At 42.4% G+C, this 20,684-nt stretch overlaps 1 protein-coding gene across 1 annotated transcript in view; it reads right to left on the minus strand.

Moving 5' to 3' along the window:
• The window catches only part of dgkza (diacylglycerol kinase, zeta a), a 405,283-nt gene that overhangs the window by 137,269 nt on the left and 247,330 nt on the right, over nucleotides 1-20,684 (minus strand). The window contains exons 23-25 of the mRNA XM_052029707.1: nucleotides 19,723-19,802; nucleotides 10,919-10,963; nucleotides 9,708-9,779 (exon numbers count right to left, since the gene is read on the minus strand). Coding sequence (XP_051885667.1) covers nucleotides 9,708-9,779; nucleotides 10,919-10,963; nucleotides 19,723-19,802 — 197 coding nt within the window. The remainder of the gene's footprint in view (nucleotides 1-9,707; nucleotides 9,780-10,918; nucleotides 10,964-19,722; nucleotides 19,803-20,684) is intronic.

A 20,684-nucleotide genomic window follows, 5' to 3' on the forward strand; every position in this document is an offset into this window, starting at 1 on the left:
AGGGCAGACTGAGCCTATACTTTCTTGAATTTGGAAAAACGAGCAGTGATCTCATTGAACTGTACAAAATTCTAACAGATGCAAAGTCAATGTTTCTCCTGACCCCAAGACCACGGATCAAAGTCTCAAAATAAGGGATTGGCCAGTCAGTACAGAGGTGAGAAACAAATTCTTCAGTCAGGGGATAGTGAATCTGAAATTCTCTTCCCAGCGAAAGAGGCAGAGTCACTGAATAGATCAAGGCAAGATTGATAGATTTGTTTTGCTATTAAGGGAAGCAATGTTTATAGGGTTGGTGCATTGAAGTGATGCCGAGGTAAAAGGTCTGTCATGATTTTACGAGAGGGTGCAGCAGGCAAGAGCAGCCAAATGATTTTCTCTGCTTTTATGTTCCGATGGTATGGTCTAAGCAAGGCAAACTTTTAAGCAAGAATATTTTAAGTTCATCATATAAATGTTTCAAAAGTATTCAGGCAGGTTTTGGGCAAGAAAGGTGTATGGAGCACAGGCACCTAGAAGGTGAAAGGAAAACAACAGACCTGGACCTCAGCCTCTCAAAGAGAATACTTATCCTCATGTGCTCCTTCACACTTTGCACATCTGTTCACAATAACAATAAAAACAGCGGTTGTTCAATGCAGTGGTTGTTTTTTCAAGTGTAATGGGAAGTTCAAACTTTTTTGTTCTTTGCCAGGACCACGCAGTAAAGCATCATGCACAATTCCTCAGCCACAATCTGCTTTGCTCGGAATTCAAATGGTGAGCTTTCAGTTTTAACTTTTTCATTAACAAGAGCACTTCTCTCAGAACATGAAATGGATGAGAAATATCCTCCAGAACGCAAAAATAAAGAATATGTAAGTGAGGTGTGGCTCTGCAAGTCTTTGTCACCGAAGAGGATGCAGAAACTAAGGCATCAGGAGCTTCTACCTAACACTAGGACAGCTGTAATATAAACATAACCGTTTATAACTGGAGGGAAAGTCATTGGCAGAAACTCTACAAATTCACTGAGATCCTGTACAGCCCTGAATTTGAATTTGGCAGAAACAAGGTTCTGGGTTGCACATTCAACCTCTGTTTCCATTCAGGAGATTCCACTACCAAGCCTGACTGTTTCACTGTGCCACCTTGCAAAGACTTTCCTTAAGATTAGTTGGTGATCTTTGGCTTCATTACCCTCTGACACATCCCACTGCTGTGAAATGTGATGGACTTAGCTAGGGCCAGCGCCACTTGTCCATATCCAAGACTCCACCTTCACTGCAATAAGCTTTGGTGCGGTTGTTTTAAATCCCCTCTTTTTCATTTTATCTAAACCAGGCCTTCTGCTGCCTGACATTTATTTACCAGCAAGAGTTTCCACCATTCGGTTCACAGTCTCCTCTGCTCTCATTAGCTACCCCTAACTCTAACCATAGAACTACTTTCTGCTAAAAGTTAGACCCTGTATCCTCTAAGTTCTTTGCAGTGCCTCCTGATCTTAGACTCATCTAACCAGAGTGCAGTGAATTTACTTACATTTTTGAAAACATGTACCCCTCTCATAGTTTGTGCTCTCCCTGTCATCTCAAGCCAAGAAAACAAGCAGATGACTTAGCTGGAAGCTCTAAGCAACACCAATTTATCACTGGTTGTTTAGAATCCCATGATTGATGATAAAGCAACCCCCATGTGTCACTTTAGCTCTGTGGGGCCTGTCAACATGACAGCACTCAGACTGGGGAATGACTGCATATCTGACTGCTGTAAGCTGCAGTACACTGATGCTGCCCTGCACCTTTCTACATCCTAGTCATTAAAATCTTGGTCAATTCTTTACTGCACAAGCTTTATCATGGCTGTTTTAAATCTTCTCTCGTTCATTTTTCACCAAAACAGTAACTGCTCATTCCTGAAGGGTCCCATAGATGCTGAGGTTCATCATAAATCTTACCCAAGTTGGCATTCCCCATTCAGGAGCTAAGTCAGTGAGATCAGCAAACTCAACACACACCCACGGAGAGAGTATCAGACTGTCAAACGGTGCTGACTTCAAACCAAAGACGCAGATGACCTTTAAGGAGGACGATAAAGACAATGGCATTGAAGATCAGACGCCTAGGGCTGTTTTGTTAACAGCTCTATGCAGCTGAGCGTCGATTTTTTTCCCCTGAAATAGAATGCAATTCCAACCATTTCCAGGTCAAATCACACCACTCCAGACATTCGTGGGGATCTTCCGGTCACAGTTCACCCTTGCGCACTTGAATAATATAAAGCAAAGACTAAACATTCAATAAACTAAAACTCATGAGAACAACCACCTCCCCCACCTAGGGGCATGATTTAGAAAGGCCAGAGTTATTTTCCATAGGAAGTAACACCTAATGAAATAAGTGGACAAAATTGAAATTAGAGATTATTGAAGCCATCAGCATAATAATGCTTTCCTGAGAAAGAGGAAACAGGTTGTAGTAAAAAGACTGAGAAGAAATTCACATTGAGATTAGACAAGGGAACATGTTTTTTGGTCGAAATGATTTTATTAGTTCACAAAATTTCCTGATACCATTTTTCCTCATTACCAATCACTAATTTCCTAATCTCCTTCCCCCTGAAACCATCTTAATTCAGAGGATGGGCTCTACCAAATGTGGGGAGAATGTAGTCCCAGATGGATAACTGCTGTTGAACAGAAGTTGCTTGCTGGTCACGGGGGTGCCAAAGCCAACACTAGCGTCGTGTGCACTAATTTTAATAAAAAGAATTCTACGCTTAACGCTAGTAGATGTATTTCATGTGCATATTTCCTTAACAGTTATTCATCACCATTCAAGGAGGAAATAAAGCATTCCTAATTAACTGGCACTTGCACACGCTGCTTGTCTAACTTCTATAGCAAATGTATAAAAGGGTTAAAGTTCGTATATAAATACTGGAGAATAAGTATTGAAATCATGTGCTCAATTACAGGTATATAACTCATTTTTTTTACTTACTAGCTGGAAGTGGATACCCGAGTAGCCCCATGTGACCAGCAGAAAATAGACTCAACAAATCTGGACAATGCATTCTCCTTCCAGACCCAGATCACACAAACTGGCATTGGAGGGAGAAGGCTAAATGAAGATTGTATGGCACGTTGTACGCAAGAGCCTAGCTTAAAGTCAAATTACACCGAGACGTAGCTATCGGTCAGGTCTACCCTCAGCTCTTCCACCCCACGTAATAAAGAGTACCTTTAATCATCTTGAGTTTGAGCACAGCAGTGATTACAGGATTTCATTATCGCAAGTCAGCAACTATTAAGACACTCTGGAGAGCATTAAGTGATTACAAGCCACCAGGGTGAGCTGCTGGCAATGATTCGCCCCAACACCGAGTCTCAGGACAACGGGAAGCTAGGTCGCGTGAAAGAGCAGCAATTAGCGAATCTGAAACTCCTGCCAGGGCTAGACGTATAATTAGGCACAGTTGTTACTCAAGATGAGACATATTTAAGACATCAAGATGAGACGTACAAAAAAATGCTCTCAGAAATTGAGAGCTAACCATAGACTCAACCAAGCAGCTACACTCACTTGTTAACTAGTGTTGTTTCTCAGACAGCTGAGATTACATCTGCTACAAGTGTGCAATTTTCATGGGTGTCAAATTCTCATTACAAGGCAATAAATGAGGCAAAAAAAATGGCATATTTATTTTAAAAATTTAATATAGTACAGCCTGTTAATTAATTAATTTGCAAAATTAACCAAACGATATCAGTTTCTGAGAATTACTGTGCTTTACCTTTTGAACTGCACAAAGTTGGAAGGAAATAAGTGCAGTACATTTCAGCAGACAAAAGCTCAGCTGGAGGCTGCTTCCCACAGGGCGCATTGAAAGGATTCTATCCGACTGACCCTGCGGGTCAAAGGTTATGGTAATTTATGAGGGCATGCATTTTGTCAATGCCAAAGGGGAATAATACCCCAGAGGGCGCAAGGTCTTGGATTCCAAGTACTCACACCAGAAAAGACAGAGGAAATCAGAGTTTAAAGAATGCCTTCTCTCGAAGGGATAGTTTATATTTTTTTTGAGGGGAATGTGGTGATCAAAGTACAATCTAAAGGATCTGCTCCATCTGTTTTCAGCTGGCGGCCAATGAGCTGAGTGGAGACTGGCACCTTTACAAACTGCTCCCAACTCCAAACCCAGTCCTAGGTCTAAAGAAAAGAATCACACCAAAGTCAAGAGTACCAGACCCAATCATTTGTGAGCTTTTGAGATGGGTTGCGCTGTGATTTACAGGATAACAGTTGGTGTCAGGTGTGCTAAGCATAGACTTTCCAAGCTGGGAAAAATTCATGGAAACTGGCACTTGATGAGAATAGGCAGTTTTTGGAGAAGGCATGCTGACAAATAGAGTCTGAGAGACTCCACTCTTGGAACTATCTTACGGTTCCATCAACTTACCTGAAAGATCTTCCATCTCTCTGCTGCCCATATCCTATCTCGCATCATGCTCTGGTAATCCATCACCCCATGTGCATCTGGTTTAGATCTTTTCAATTTAAAACTCCTACTCTGGTTTTCCTATCCTCCATGATTAACATTTTACTTCCTCTGTAACTGCCTCCAGTGCGAAGATCCTCTGAGGACTCTACATTCCTTGAATTCAGATCTCTTCTGTATCTTTATTTCTTTGACCACTTCCGTCTTCTGCTCTGGAATACCCTCCCTGCACCTCTCCCGTTCTCTCAATGCATACATCATTGATCACCTGCCCTAATATTTAGTAATCTGACTTGGTATCAAATCTTAATAAGGCATCCATGAAATTCCTTCACATTTTCCTGTTAAAAATGCTACACAAATATATGCTGCAGTTTTGACTTTACTGCTAGAAAATAAAGCAAGTGTCAACCAAGAATTTTGTGTCTGAGTCGGACATGATTTGAAGTCCAGATGGAGACTTCAGTACAGTGCCAATGCAGTGTTGCACTCGAGGTACCTCCTTTCGGATCAGACATTAAACCAAAGCCCTGCCTGGCCTCTCAGGTGGAAGTTCAAGAAGCGACCCATAACAACTAATTTGAATCATCTCCACAGCTGGTCGACATCACAGAAACAAAATATATGGTCATATCATATTGTTATTTGAGGGAGCTGGTTCAGAACAAATTGGCTGACTTGTTTTCTAAATAGCAGTGATTATATGGCGAGAGTATTTTGAGAGTTATAAATAGACAGCACAGTAGTGCGGGTGGTGAACCTGCTCTCTCACAACTACAGAGACCCAGTTCAATCCTGACCAGTGCTGTCAGTGTAGAGTTTGCCTGTTCTCCCCGTAATCACATGGGTTTACCCCAAGTGCTCTTGTTTCCTCCCATCCCAAAGACATGTGGGTTGGCAGGCTAATTGGTCACTGTAAATTGCCCCAGTGTGTCAGCTGACAGTAGAAAATGCGGGAATCTGATGGGAAATCAGGGAGAATAAAATAGTGCAAATGGGTGCTTGACGTGTAGGGTCATTGGGCTGAAGGACCTGCTTTTTTGTGCTGTTTAATTCTATGACTCTAAAGCACTATGGGATGTCTCGAGGTTGTGAGAAGCCTAAATGTAAATCTCTTTTTCAAACTTAGGTGAGAATGGTTAGTCCAAAGATCATAAACCTTAGTGACGAAAATTTAGGCCTCCTGAGATAAGATTTTGATGGTATTTTAAAATTACGGAATGAAGAAAAAAAAATGACCAGATGAAGGACAATTCTCAGACCAGGACAATTCTCGAGTTTCATGGTAACCAGGCAGAAAGTCTTCACTATACTTCTGATATATCATAACGGAATCAAGATACACCCCCACTTTCTTCATACATGCACTGCAAGAAACCAATCGAACATGTCCCCGTTGACCCTCACCAATCTCTATCGATGCACCATAGAAAGCATCCTATCCGGATGCATCACGGCTTGGTATGGGAACTGCTCTGCCCGTGACCACAAGAAACTGCAAAGGGTTGTGGACGCAGCTCAGCCTCCCCTCCATCGACTCTGTCTATACTTCCTGCTGCCTCAGTAAAGCAGCCAGCATAAACCAAACACCACACCCACCCCAGACATCCTCTCTTCTCTCCTCTCCCATTGTGCAGAAGATACAAAAGCCTGAAAGCACATACCACCAGGCTAAGGCTACTGAATGGTTTCCTGGAACGATAAGATGGACTCCTGACCTCACAGTCTACCTTGTTATGACCTTGCACCTTATTGTCTACCTGCACTGCACTTCCTCTGTAGCTGTTACACTCTATTCTGCATTCTGTTACTGTTTTACCTTGTGCTACCTCAATGCACTGTGTAATGAATTGATGCAAGACAAGTTTTTCACTGTACCTCGGTACATGTGATAATAATAAAACCAATTCCAATTACTGCATTCCCTTGTGGAAATTTATATTCTGCATTAATCATATTATCTGAGGCCTAAGTATGAAGATCTGAGATCAGCAACCTTGAACTCAAGAATAGTTTTATAAAGGTTTTAACTCCTGCCTGCACCAGTGGTATATTCAATCCAAGGAGACAATGGAATACAGCAAGCAGGACAGACTGGCTGTGCTGGAGTTTATCCCACAAATGGTGTTCTGTTATAAGAACCATTTTATCATTAGAGCTCTGAATACTACTACAACCTTTTGGGGGAGCCAGGCTATCCAAAGTTCTCTGGTATTTCCTCCACCTCCCTCCGACCTTATCCTTTGAATACCATTCACTCCTAATGAAATCTCTCATCTGTGTAGGGTTCCACTCTTCATAAAGTGTTTTGCCATCTTTTATACTTTAAACATTGAAGTATCAATGCACATCTGTTCATTTGGCCATGACCCTCAACTTTACTCCCATTCTCCCAAGCTCTGACTACTTGTTTCCTTTTTACTCATAGCATCTATGCTTGCTGACCTTTATTAACTCACTTTGCCTGATTGCATCAACTTTTTAAAAAAAACTCTTGCTTTCGATTGCTGACATGGCTTCGCTCAATTTTCCTTCTACTTCTCTGGCTCATATCCTCAGGTACTTCATAAATTAACTCCTCTTTCCATACATCTGGGTTATTTTTTCCCCTTTCGCCCACTATGCATTCAGTCTTGCTCGTAGTTTCCCTCTTACAACAGTACAAAAAAAATCCTTGTTAATACAATTTATTTTGCTGAGAGCTCTGACATTTAATACCCTGTTCTTCAACTAACTTTTTTTTGCTTTGAAATAATCTCGCAATTTGAAAGGGAACTCTTATTTCCCCCTCCCCCCCCCCTTCTGCTTTTGAAGCTACAGGGTACAAGAGAATCAAAACACATCATCTGTCCCATTTCAGCAGGTAAATTCAGAGTGTGCTGGAGTATGGAGCTACGCAAATGGGTCAAATGCTCAACCTAAGGTGAGAGTAATGAATATCACAACTGGCCTCATCACCCTGACTGGGAAGAAAGAAAATCAGTCAGCCAGGATCCCCAATCCAGTGATCTTTGCCAGAACTTCTGTGACAGAAGATAAGTGAAGCCTTATTCCAGACTGGCTGGGAATGCTGCTGGACAAGACAGTAGATAGGTAGAGTTCAGGCTAACAATATTACAACCAGCATGATAGGGACTGCTGCACAGATCAGAACTGCAAGATGAACAAAACAAAATTAACAGTAAAATTAAAAGAAGGAAGCTGTCCTCCAGTACAGTGCAGCATTGGCAGAGGTGTGGACATTCAAGGGAGAGAACAGAGTAGATTCACCTCATTACCATTTTACAACTTAAAATTGGTCCCTGTTTCTAGCTGCTTGTATTGGCCATTGCGCTTCCAGATATGTGGTCCAAATCAATAAATGGTCAAAGAGGGAAAAACATCAAATTGGCCACTCACATCGAGCTGGGGAAATGTGGCGAACCGTTGAGGTAGAACGTGTCAATGGAAAACGTGTGGTTTAGAGGAGTGGACAGATAGGTGGCAAACATTGATACTGATGATGAAAGGAAGTAAGAATGAAAACATATCCCCAATAAAACACTCAAGTTCCAAACACAAGGTGAATCAAGTGGTCTCAGGTTAAATAAATACAACCTTTTGAAATATCTGGAAGTGGAAAATGCATGTAAATGTGGATTAATTGGAGAAGGGACTGATTACAAGAGCAAGGTAATGATCAATCTGTATAGGGTACTTGCTAGGTCATAGATGACTGATGTCCATTATAGAAGAGAGGCATGAAGAAAGTTGTCGGGTAGATTCAATATTATGGTAGTTGCAATGGAAAGCTTGAAATTTGATCACAATATTTACTGAACAGGGGATGTTCTGAAGGTCCTAATAAAACTATTCAAAGTTTTAAAAGGTTTTAAAGGATAAACAGCAAAAGAACGTCCCTACTGGTCAGCAAATAGGCAGTAGACCAATACCAGAGACAATGAATGGAAGATTAGCTCTAAAACCACAGAAAAAAGTCAGAACAAAAAACTTGTCATATCAGAATTAATGGAATACATAGTCCAGCACCACAAGTGGCTGTCTAAAGCTGTCAGTAACTGTGTTTCTAACAGGAAATCTGAAAAAAAAATATTAAACATGAAGAATGGACAGGGGAGTAACATTTTGGTACATAACTCCCAAGTGGAGCTAGCTTTGTCACTGTATAACTACACTGGGCCAAATGGCTTATTTCTGCATTTGATATTATCCTCACAGTAGATCTTGAGAGGTTGAATATTTCTATACCGTATCCTTCTTCCATCAGACTCTGAGATCCTGAATAATTACTGCAATATATTCCTCTCAGTAGTTTTAGACAGAATAAACTCTTCCACATCCTCCTCTCAACAGGCCCTATCTAAAACCTTGAATTCATCGGTGCCCTCCTCTTATCGTCACCATATTCCTTTTTTGTCGGGCTCTGTGAATGACCTAAATAAACACTATTTCACTTCACAAGGCTGTGTGCGGTTCCTTGAATAAACATTACATTACACTCCTCTCACCAGGGGCTGTGAGAACCTCAATAAACACTATACAAAATTTCTCGCAACTCATTCTTATCGAGTAAGTAGTGCACCACTTTTTGTCAAGATCCTTCCTTAACTGGTCCTGTGAAAGAATTAATAAATGCTGCACCAAGTTTTAATAAATAGTTCCTTATTTTAATGGATGTGTTGAGACAGACATCTGAGGTGATTATACGACTTTAGTACTTTGCTAATCCTAGTGTCGGAGTCTCCTTGGCACTTTCTCCTGTCATGCAGTGCTGGAGATTGGTTATGACCCTTTGACAACACAGGGGATGGATGGGAAGTAACTTTATGTTGTATTTGGGTTTATGGCTAGTGATAATGCAGCTTTGTTTCAGTGCTGATCTATGCTAAATTTCATTTCCATACCACTGACTGGAATATAACATATCTTTAAAAGTGTCTGCACACTGTAAGTACGATCCCAATGTCCAGCATTTTATTGCTTTTGAATTCTCCTTTAAATGGAATATGCACTTTAGTGGCGAACCCTGTATCTATACTCATTCCTTTGAAATTCTCCTTTAAAGGGGCCAACACATTACAGGCGTTGCTCAAAGAATTTTGGTGAGCATAATATAGAAATAGTCCTTTTAAAGGCCTTTACAAGTATCAGTACTTCGACTATTTGAGGAATCCAATTCTAATGAATGTTTCTTTAATATGTTCAACATCTTTCAGATGGGTACTTACAGTCCAGAAAAACAACCATTTTGGGGACAGCTTCTGTGAAGACAAGGTTCGAGACTTGTTGCCATTGTCCTCCTGCAAAAGGGACATTAGAGGAGCCCATTAGCACTTATAAGAACTTTAGTTGTGAATGTTACAGTACAATTGGGGTACAATGGAGCTATTGGTTTACTATTCCCATCTCCGAGATGGAGAAGATATTGGGGTTGAACCACGCTAGGCCACATCAGCGAAGGAGAACATGAGTATATTCTGGTTTGATACACAAATATGTGGGTCAGGGCAGTCCATGAAGCTTTCCTGTCACATAGGGCAAATCACCCCATCAGCTAGTCTAAAACATGGTTATGGCCACAAAGAGAGCATACATGATGTGGCCATTAACTAGTCTGCCGAACCTTCCACTACTTGGCATCGTTTTCCAAACAGAAAAAAGTGAAAACACTGCATCAAAGAGTGCAGCAAACCGTTCAGACAGAAAACAGGCTTTTCAGTGAAACAATTTATAAGACAAACATCAAGTGCAAGAAGACATGATCAATACATCGATAAAGAAGCCATACAGGATCTAATGTAACGAGGGAACAAAAGACACTAACTACTTTGACTAGATTAAGCCAGTATGCATGATATAAAAATAGTGCAATTGAAGGAAACAGTTGTTGTACTTCAGGCTGGAGAACTCAATTCTGAAGGAACCTCATGATTCAGATGTGGAGTAGTATCTGGATTACAGTTCACACATCTTCCTCCGTGTCCAGTCAAGGCTGAAGCTCCTTACGAGAGATTGCCCATTACAGGACCTGCTGGCCTTCCAACAAAGTATTCTACATTGGGGAATACTTTGCAAAATGGACTGTTGTTTAATTCCTTTAGAGTGGTTTGTGATCTCAGATCTTTTTTGGGGTTTTTTTCTTCCAGCAAAGATTTTTTCTACCGGCAACATATAGTATTCTCACATTACAGACGTTTGGTCACTGACACCCAAATACAACGTTTTTACTGTTCTTGTACCATCGAATAGATGGTGCACATGCAAACTAAACCTCACATTGACCACATGCAAACACTCTTTACATGCAAACACCCTACACAAATTGCTACAGCAGTCCCTGAGTGCACACAGGAAGATGTATTCATGCTCGATAGAGGATAGCTTTAGGTAACTGTTCAGATCAGCACATGCCATCAAGCCATATCACCAGATCACAAACCTGCAGCATCAGATGCTGGAGCGAGGGATGAACCAGGGGGAAATCCTGCAGAAGAGAGGAACATCTTGCATTGCATCAATAACCGAGGGATACTTGCTGTACCCATTCTGACCGAATTTTGTTTTATCAAGAGGGATGCAAGTACAATGCACAGTACTGCAGAAGTCTCTTGCAAGCAGCAGGACAAAGGTCATCAGGCTGAGACATTCTCAGGCATCCTGAAGGTATCAGCAGCACTAACCAAACGCCTCCTCAGCAACAGATGATTCACAGGGTGTGGTAACAGAAGGGCAAAGGGGAAAGGGGTACAGGAGAGGGAAATGGGAAGTGCCTGGCAAGGGAGGGGCAAAATGGGAAATGCAAATAATAAATAATCCAAAAGGTGGTTAGACAGCAGCTCTGGTAGCTCAGGGAATGCATTTTACTGGAGGAACAGCACCTCAGGTTCCGCCTGGGCAATCTGCAACCCCACCACGTGAACAATGAATTCTCCAACTTACAGTAAACTGCTCCCCTGTCCCCTTTCTCTCTCCCACTCATCTATCCAGCCCTCATCACCATTTCTTTCCCCTCCTCCAGCCGTTTCATCTGCCCACATCCGCACACTGGTTCACCTCCCCTACTGTTCCCATCTGCCCCACACCGCCTCCCCCCCCCCCCCCCCCCCCACCCCCCAACTTGATTCCATGGTCCACCTTCCTCTCCTGTCAGACTCCATCGCCTTCACCCCTAGCTATCACCTCCCAGCTTCTGGCGCTATTCCCACCCTCTCTGCTCCCCTCTGCCTATCACCCTTCCTCACCTGGATCCACTTATCGCCTGCCAGCCCTTGCCCCGCCCCTTCCGCTCACCTCTTTATACCGGCCATCTCCCCTCTATCATTCAGTCCAGACGAAGGGTCTCGACCCAAAACGTCGACTGTCCATTTCCCTCCACAGATGCCGCTTCGTTCATGAAGACGAGTTCCTTCAGCATCTTTTTTACAGCATTTTACTTGCTCTTAGAGCATAAAAAACAGCAGATGGCCTCTTGGCCCCTTGAGTCCACTCTTCCTTTCCGTCAGATTTTGGCCCATCTACTCTAGCATCATTTTCCTGCATGGACCCCAATTCCTTTGATTCCCTTAATATCTAAACATCCGTCCGCCTCGTAAATGAGCCTCAGCAGCCCACTCGGGTAGTGAATTCCAAAGATTAACTACTTTCCAGGTGAAGAAATTTCTTCTCATCTCTGTTCTGGATGCCCAACCCCTTGTTTAGAGACTGTGCTTCTCTTGTAGAGACACCAGCCAGGGCAAACGGCAATTCTGCCTCTACTGATCAAGCCCCATGAGATTTTTGTATGTTTCATTGAGATTACCCCCCTATTCTTCTGAACTCAAGACAGGATGGGCCCACTCTTAATCTCCTTTCACATTACAAACATACCACTCTAGGAATCAATCCGATGAAGTTTTGCTGCATTCTCTTCAGTATAAGCATATCCTTCCTTTGGTAAGGAGAGCAGACTTGTACATGATATTCCAGATGCAAACTCACCAGCGCTCGCTACAGTTGGAGCTCTGGTCTCCTGCAATAATCCTCTTGCAATAAAGGCCAATTTACTGTGTGCCATCTAAATGCCTACTGAACCTGCTCATCAACTGTTAGTGATTCATATCCGAGGGCACTCGAGTCCCTGTGAACACCAATATCTTTTACTTTCTCAACATCTAAAAAAAAATACACTGCCTTTCTATTCTTCCCACCGAAGTGGATGACCTTGCACGTTTCTACATTACTTTCCATCTGCCATGCTGTTACCCGTTCTCTTAGCCCACCAACATCTGCCTGAAGATTCTCTGCACCTTCCTCACAAAACACACTGAAAACACACTGCCATCTAGCTTTGTATCGTCAGCAAACTTGGATATGTGGCACTTTACTCTCCCCATATGGATTGTGGACAGCTGGAGCTCTAGCACTGATCCTGCAACTCAGCCTCCTCACCCAAAATGACCCAGTTATTCCTACTTTCTTTTATGTCTGCTAAGCAATCCTCAATCCGGACTACTATATTACCCTGTATACCACGTGTATACGTAGTGTACTGAGTGCATACGTGTACCAGTACACTGCGTGCACGGTAGTGTAGCGGTTAGCGTAACGTTTTACAGCGCCAGCGACCCGGGTTCAAATCCGGCCGCTGTCCGTAAGGAGTTTGTACGTTCTCCCCGTATCTGTGTGGGTTTCCTCCGGGTGCTCCGGTTTCCTCCCACATTCCAAAGACGTACGGGTTAGGAAGTTGTGGGCGTGCTATGTTGGCACTGGAAGCGTGGCGACACTTGCGGGCTGCCTCCAGAACACTACGCAAAAAGATGTATTTCACTGTGTGTTTCAATGTACATGTGACTAATAAAGATATCTTATCTTATCCCAATTTCATTTAATAATATTATGTGGTAAGTGTCGAGGGCCTTCTGAAAGTCAAAACAGACCACATCATTTTGTTTGTCCTTATCTGTTCTACTAGTTACGACTTCAAAAATTACTAAATGATTTCTCAAACATGATTTCTTTTTCATAAATCCATGTCAACTTCTATTTGTTTTTTTCCCCAAGTACTCTGTTGCCACTTCTTTAATGATAGATTGCAGCGTTTTCCATTCTACTGACATCAGGCTAACTACTTGAGAGTTCGCCATTTTCTCTTGCCCTCCTTTCTTAAATAGTGAGATTACATCTGACACCATCAAACTTGTGAAGGCCCTCTACCATCCATGAAACTTTGGAAGATGATTACCAGTGCATTCACTATCTCCATAACTGTCAACTTCGAAACCCTAGGATGCACGTCAGGTCTTGGGGATTTATCACCTATCAGTCCCATTAATTTCACCAACGCTATTTCTTTTTTTAAACTGATGTTATTTTGCTTGAGCTCTTTATTTAGACCTCCTCCACTGCTCCAGGTTTTCTCTGTCTTTTTTCTGTGATGTTAGCCATAAAATATTTCTTTAATTTCTCTACCATTTCCTTTGGTATAATTTCTCCTGTCTCCATCTGTAGGGGACCCATATGAACTTTAGGAATACGTGAACACGTAGCCTATCAATGAACGTGGCACATTGGTGCAGCTAGCAGATCTGCTGCCTCACAGCTCCAGTGACCTCGGTTCAATCCTGAGCTCGGGTGCTGTCTGTGCGGACCTTGCACATTCTCCCGGTGACCGTGTGCGCTTTCTGCAAGTGCTCTCACTTCCTTCCACATCCCAAGGACGTGCGAGTTGGTAGGTTAATTGTCTGCTGTAAATTGCCCCGAGTGTGTAGTTAAGGGGTGGAATCTGGGGCCAGTTGATGGGAACGTGGGGAGAATAGGTTACAGGAAAATTAGTGGGGAAGGAGATTGTTCTGTGTGTCTGCATTGACACGATAGGCCAAAATGTGCTCTTGCTTAAGTCCTAGGAAATATGAAATATGGAAATAGCCAGGGCAACCCTTCAGCCCCTTGCAGGTTGAGTCGGTAATAAGGAAGGCAAGTGCAAAGTTAGCATTCATTGCAAGAGGACTAGAATATAAAAGCAAGGATGTAATGCTGAGGCTTTAAAAGGTGTTGGTCAGACCACTTTTGGAGTATTGTGAGCAGTTTTGGGCCCCAAATCTGAGGAAGGATGTGCTGGCATTGGAGAGGGTCCAGAGGACATTTACAAGAATGATCCCAGGAATTAAAGGGTTAACATACAAGGAGCTTTTGATGGCTCTGAGCCTGTATTCACTGGAGTTTAGAAGGATGAGGGGGGATCTCATTGAAGCCTACTGAATATTGAAAGGCCTGGACAGAGTGGGCGTGGAGAGGATGTTTCCAGTCTAGGACCAGAGGGCACAGTCTCAGAACAAAAGGACATCCCTTTAGAACAGAGATGAGGAGGAATTTCTTCAGCCAGAGGGTGGAGAATCTGTGGAATTCATTGCCACAGACGGCTGTGGAGGCCAAGTCATTGGGTATATTTGAAGCGAGGTTGATAGGTTCTTGATGAGTAAGGGTCATCAAAGGTTACGGGGAGAAGGCGGGAGAATGGTGTTGAGGAGGAAAAATAAATCAGTCATGATTGAATGGCAGAGCAGGCCCGATGGGCCGAATAGCCTAATTCTGCTCCTGTCTTATGGTCTTATCAAGCACCGGTACACATCTTCTACCAAAATATTTAAAGACTCTGCTTCCAGTGCCCTTTGAGAAAAAGTGTTCCAAAGACTCACAGGCCTCAGAGAGAAAAAAATATTTAATAAGTCTTAAATGGGTGACTGTTAGTTTTTGAACAGTGACCCTTAATTCTAGATGCCCACACAGGAGGAAACATCCTCTCTACATCGCACCCGTCAAGCCTGCTCAGATTCATTTATGTCTCAATCAAGTTCCCTTTTGCTCTCCTAACTCCTGAGGATGCAAGCCGAGCCTGTCCTGCCTATCATTGCAGAACATTCTGTCCACTTAGCCAACTTCAGCTCATCTTTTCCATTTTATATTCCGACAGAAGCTCTTACAATTTGTTTTGCTGTTTCTTGCTAGCCTCTTCTCGTATTCTATTTCCCCTTCCCTTATCAATGCCTTGGTCCTCCTTTGCTGAACTGTAAAATTTTCCTAATCCTCAGGCTTACCGCATTTTTGGGGGAACGTTATAAGCCTTTTCCTTTGATCTAATACTCTCCTTAACTCCTCTTGATAGCCATAGCTGGGCCACTTTTCATGTTTTTTTTGCCTTAAAGGGAAACGTTACTTGTAAATGATACATCAATGACTTAAAAAATCAGTCATTGCGTGTTTACCGTCACACAATTTAATGCAGTTTCCCAACCTATCACATCCAACTCACACCTCCAGTCTTCGTAGGTTTTTCTTATTTAGATCTAAGAGCCTGGTTTCAATTTGCATTAAATGACATACAGAATTTACATAAAATTCTATCATATTGTTATCATTGCTTCCTCATGGTCCCTTGACAACCAAATCATCAATTAGCCCTTTTTCATTATACAATAACAGATCCAAAACAGCCTGTTCCTTTGTTGGTTCCTCACAGTAATGATCTAGAGAACCATCTTTTCTTCATGTCATAAATTCATTCTCCCCACTATTATTGCTAATGTGGTTTGCTCAGTCGATGTGTAAAATTCCCCATATTCACTGAATCCTGTATATTTTTCAGTGTAACACTTTGTGTGTTGTACTGTCTAGACAGGACGTTGCTAAAGTGCCGTTAATATTCTGGAGCAAGCTGCAAATCCCACTAACACCTCATGGTTCCCTATAGCCAAACTGCAGGGTGGTGCACCATGGTACAAAAGTAATAATCTCTCCATTACAACTTGAGCCACATGCAAATTGACTAGGGTAAGATTGATCAGAGAATTGAATGCATGGTTACCCTTGATACAAGCACCCTAATTTTCTGATTAATACAATGCTTTACATTGCATTCACTGTTTGACGCCCGCAGACAACTCCCATCCAGGTTTTCCACTCCTTGCTGTTGCTTAGCTCCATCCGAGCTGATACGACTTCTTGATTTTCTGAGTTAAGGTTTTTCATCTTTACTGCCCTTATTCCACTCATTGAAATCAGGATTAGCCCACTCTTCTTCCATTTTGCCTTTCCCTTCTAAAATTTAGGTAACCTAGAATATGTAACCATGTCGCTTCTGGTTATTAAATCAGCCATTTATTTCTATTAATGCCATTAACTGTTCTACCACGTTACAAAGGCCACATGCATTCAGTCTTCAGTTTTATCTTTGTACCACTTCTCCCTCCTCAGACTCTCAGTATGTCATGAGGCGTATGTGCACTCACTTCCTGAAAGATTATGGTCATCATTACCCATTTTGCTACCCAGCATTGTCACATTCTCCTTTCTATTTAAGTTTTAAATTTCCCCTCAGCAGACACCTCCCCCACCCCCACCCCCCAAAACCTCAGCCAAAACGATTCAATGTAAAGTCTTATTTATAGTCATAGTTCTTAGAATCGCCAGGACACAGGGCACTGATTTCAAGTAAAGCTTACCTAAATGGAATAGCTCCCTCTTCCCCAGTACTGATCCCCAGTAGCCCACAAATCAAAACTTATTTCTCCCATACCAGTCTTTGAACCACATATTCAACTCTCTGATCAATCTTACCCTACTCAATTTGTACGTGGCTCAAGTCGTAATAGAGAGATTATCGCTTTTGCACCATGGTGCACCACCCTGCAGTTTGGCTATAGGGAACCATGAGATGTTAGTGGGATTTGCAGCTTGCTCCAGAACACGTTAGCAACGTCCTGGCTAGAGAGTACAACACACAAAATGTTACACTGAAAAATGTAAGGGGTTCAAGTGAAGTGGTCACCTGGAATTACAGGACTCTACTCCAGAGGAGGAGTTTGAAAGCACCCTGACTCATTATTGCAGAGATACATTTGGGGAAAACACAAATCCAAAAGTCTGGTCATCACCAGAAGAATAAAAGCTACCTTCGAACCAGAGGAACATTTCCCAAGATCAGAAAACGTCCAGTTACATCCACAGCTGCATTCTTTCACCATCTGCAGTGCTCAGTCAGTCAAGCTACAGAAATCACCACCATAGCAAGGCACTTGCTGCACAAGCCATCATGAAATCTCACAATGCAGTCACAGAATATTCAGAGTCATTTCCTTTCTCTCCAGAACCCTTCTGAAGTTTATTCCTAAATCTGCTTTCACCACTCTTTCAAAGTCTGCAGTTCAGATCAGTTTGCTGCAGAAAAATGTTCCTCTTGCCCCCCTTCTATCTTTTGTCAATCACCGTACATCTGTGTCCTCTAGCTGCTGATTCTTCCCAATGAGCAGAACCAGATTCTCCTTACTTAACTTTACCAATAATCCATGGAATTTTCAACATATTTAACCTTCTCCGCTCTAAAGGTGAGGAATCCTAGCCTCCCCGCCCCAAACTTCTCAGACTGGTAAATCACCTCTTCACCTTCTCCAAGACATTAAATCCTTCTTAAAGTGCAGTGTGCAGATTTGCACATGATAGGTTTCCACTCAAGATCCGACGAGCTTTTTATAAAGTTTTACCGGATATTCAGTGGGTTTGCGGTCTTGCATCTCCGACTACAATGTGAAGAATCCCATCAGCTTTTGTTACAGCCCTTTAAGCCTGGCCTGCTACCAACAAAGGTGTGTATGTGAACTCCCAAGCCCTTTGCTATTGATGTAGCTTTAAAATAGCGCGATTTAATTAATATAACTTCTCCTCATTCTTCCTACCAAAATCTATCAAACACTTAAATTTCATCTGCTGGACGCCTGTCCATTTTATGCCAATCTATGGCCTCTTAAAGTCTCTCTGATTCTTATTCCTTTCCCTTGCCTTGTTCCAACTGCAAAATTCCAAAAGCCAGGTTCCTCTCTCCTGCACTCGGCATCAAAAACAGCAGTGATCCCACTGCTGAGCCCTGGGGAATATCACTGTGTACTTCACTCTGATGAATAAACACTCTCTGCTGCTCTGATTTGAATCTCTTAACCAGTTATTAGGATTTCTTATCCATGTCAATAAAAAAGACACATTGACATGAAAGCAATGGGTTTTCAAAGACAATGTTTCTCTTAAATCAAACAAATCTGAAGATCAATCAAAATTCTGGGGCTGCCAGAATTAAGTCACGCTGAAAGCTCTTTTGCAAAGGTGGCATTAACTAGTTCTACGACCGAATGAATTGTACGAACAACAGAAACAAGAGTTAAGTAAGTAACAATCTCCTGGACTGCAGGGTATAGGAACTGCTCTTCACTTGCTCAGACTCATATGCTGTAAAGAGAGATCATCCCCTAAGTGGAGATGCACAGCTTCTTCATTGTTCCTGCACTTGTTTTCCCCAAAGTCCTGTTCAGAGAAGCTAGAGCGAGACGCCTTGTGGAGGGTGTTTCTCCTTCCTGGGGGAAGGGTGGGGATGTGTTTGCTTGAGATGCAGGAGGAGAGATGTCCTTGGACATCATCTCAAACCCAGGAGCTTCTCCAGAGTGAATTCAGGTGGATTATTAACTTTGAATCTGTAATACTTTGGTAACGAACTACAAGAAGCCGTCACTCCTAAAATCGTATCATCAGTTAACAGTCTCTGAGCAGTACAAATGCTTCTGGGATAGGTTATTTGAATAACATTTAAATTTATGGGGATAAAAATAAACCTAAATTAATAAATACTCTAAATTAAACAATAAAATACTCTAAATTAAACGCAAATTTTTTTTAAGTTGGAATTTTATGGCAGTCCCTTTCTTTTCCCTCCCCCCACTGCTCTGTCCCCCATCCCCTCCATCTGGTTTTATACTTGTTGTGCATCCAGAACCCACTAAGCCACGAGCGTTGCCAACATTTAACCCTGGCAGTGCTCAAGTGCATCCTCTGGAATAGCTCTCCTTGGTCTTCTCGCCATCCCTTCCGAGTCAGACCAGAATACCTTCAAGGAGCTGGAAAATGGTCCACTTCCGTTTCCATTTTTTCACGTAACCTCATTGCACCTGAGCAAGATAAAACACTCTAGGGCTCCAATGGGCAACGGTACTCTTCTGGGCTCCAGGGTTCCGGATTTCGAAAGAACTGATTACTTTGAACATTGCAGCATTAGTATCAGCAGTCATGACAGAAGGGTAATACAGAGCAAATATCTCCATTTTTCCAGAAGCTTCTTTCTAAATCCCAATTAAGGCAAACTGAATTCCAACATCAAGAATATATGTTGGTGTGACAGAGAGTTCTCCCCACCCCGATGAGATGGAAAACAACCGACGTGAGACATACCTCCTGAAGCCTCTCAATGTGGGTGCGGCAGATCTCCAGGTCACTGTCCCCGGGGACAACAATAATGCCCAAGGGCACAGCTGAAACAGAACAGGAAGGTATTTGAAACAATGCATCAAAAAGCGTCATGCAAGAACAATAAAAAGACTTGCAGTCTAACTGCACCATTCAAATAGCACCAAGATACTTCATGGGTGAATATTTTCAAAATGTAATAATTACAGTAAGACCACAGTACGCAGGACAAGGCTCCACAAAAGGAACTGTGTTGATCATTTACTTTAAAAGGGCAAAATAGTATTCGACCCCTCTGGTTTTCTCCAGTGCCACTTGCTCATTGACATCCACCCAAGAGGGGCAATGGGACCTCGTTACCCATCTCACCTTCATTAGGGCAACATGCCAACAGCACTGCTCAATGATGGCAGTGTACGTAGTTCTCAAATTTCCTGGGAGCCACATGACACCACAACTGAGCCGTGCCTGGCACAACAAGATGGTTGATAATTAACATGAAGGTGTTTTGCTTACTTTTAATCTAACTTTTAAAACAAGGTCCAAATATTTAATATCTATTTAATTCTGCATTGCATTTAGTAAGTTTAGTAATGCAGTAATTTTCAATGAGTGAACTTCCCAGAAAGATCTAATTTTAATCAAGATGATCAGGCAAGCACTGATGGTTTACCAGTTTGTACATGCAGCAATAATACAAAGGCAGAGTCATCGGGCTGAAAATTTACAAGCCCAATAACTCCTGCCAAAAGAGCACCCGCATGGGGCACAGTCACCGGTTTGCCGTTAGTCTGAGCCTGGAGCTCAGACCTTCCAATGTGGAAGTGGTTGTCGATTTCACATCAACATGCCCAGACTTAACTGTAGTGCAGCATCTGACAACAAGGCCACAGTTTTCACAGTGACAGTGACACTAATATATCAGAGAGACTATATAGAACATAGAG

The sequence above is a fragment of the Pristis pectinata genome, chromosome 14, assembly GCF_009764475.1.
Source record: "Pristis pectinata isolate sPriPec2 chromosome 14, sPriPec2.1.pri, whole genome shotgun sequence".
Lineage (NCBI taxonomy): Eukaryota > Metazoa > Chordata > Chondrichthyes > Rhinopristiformes > Pristidae > Pristis > Pristis pectinata.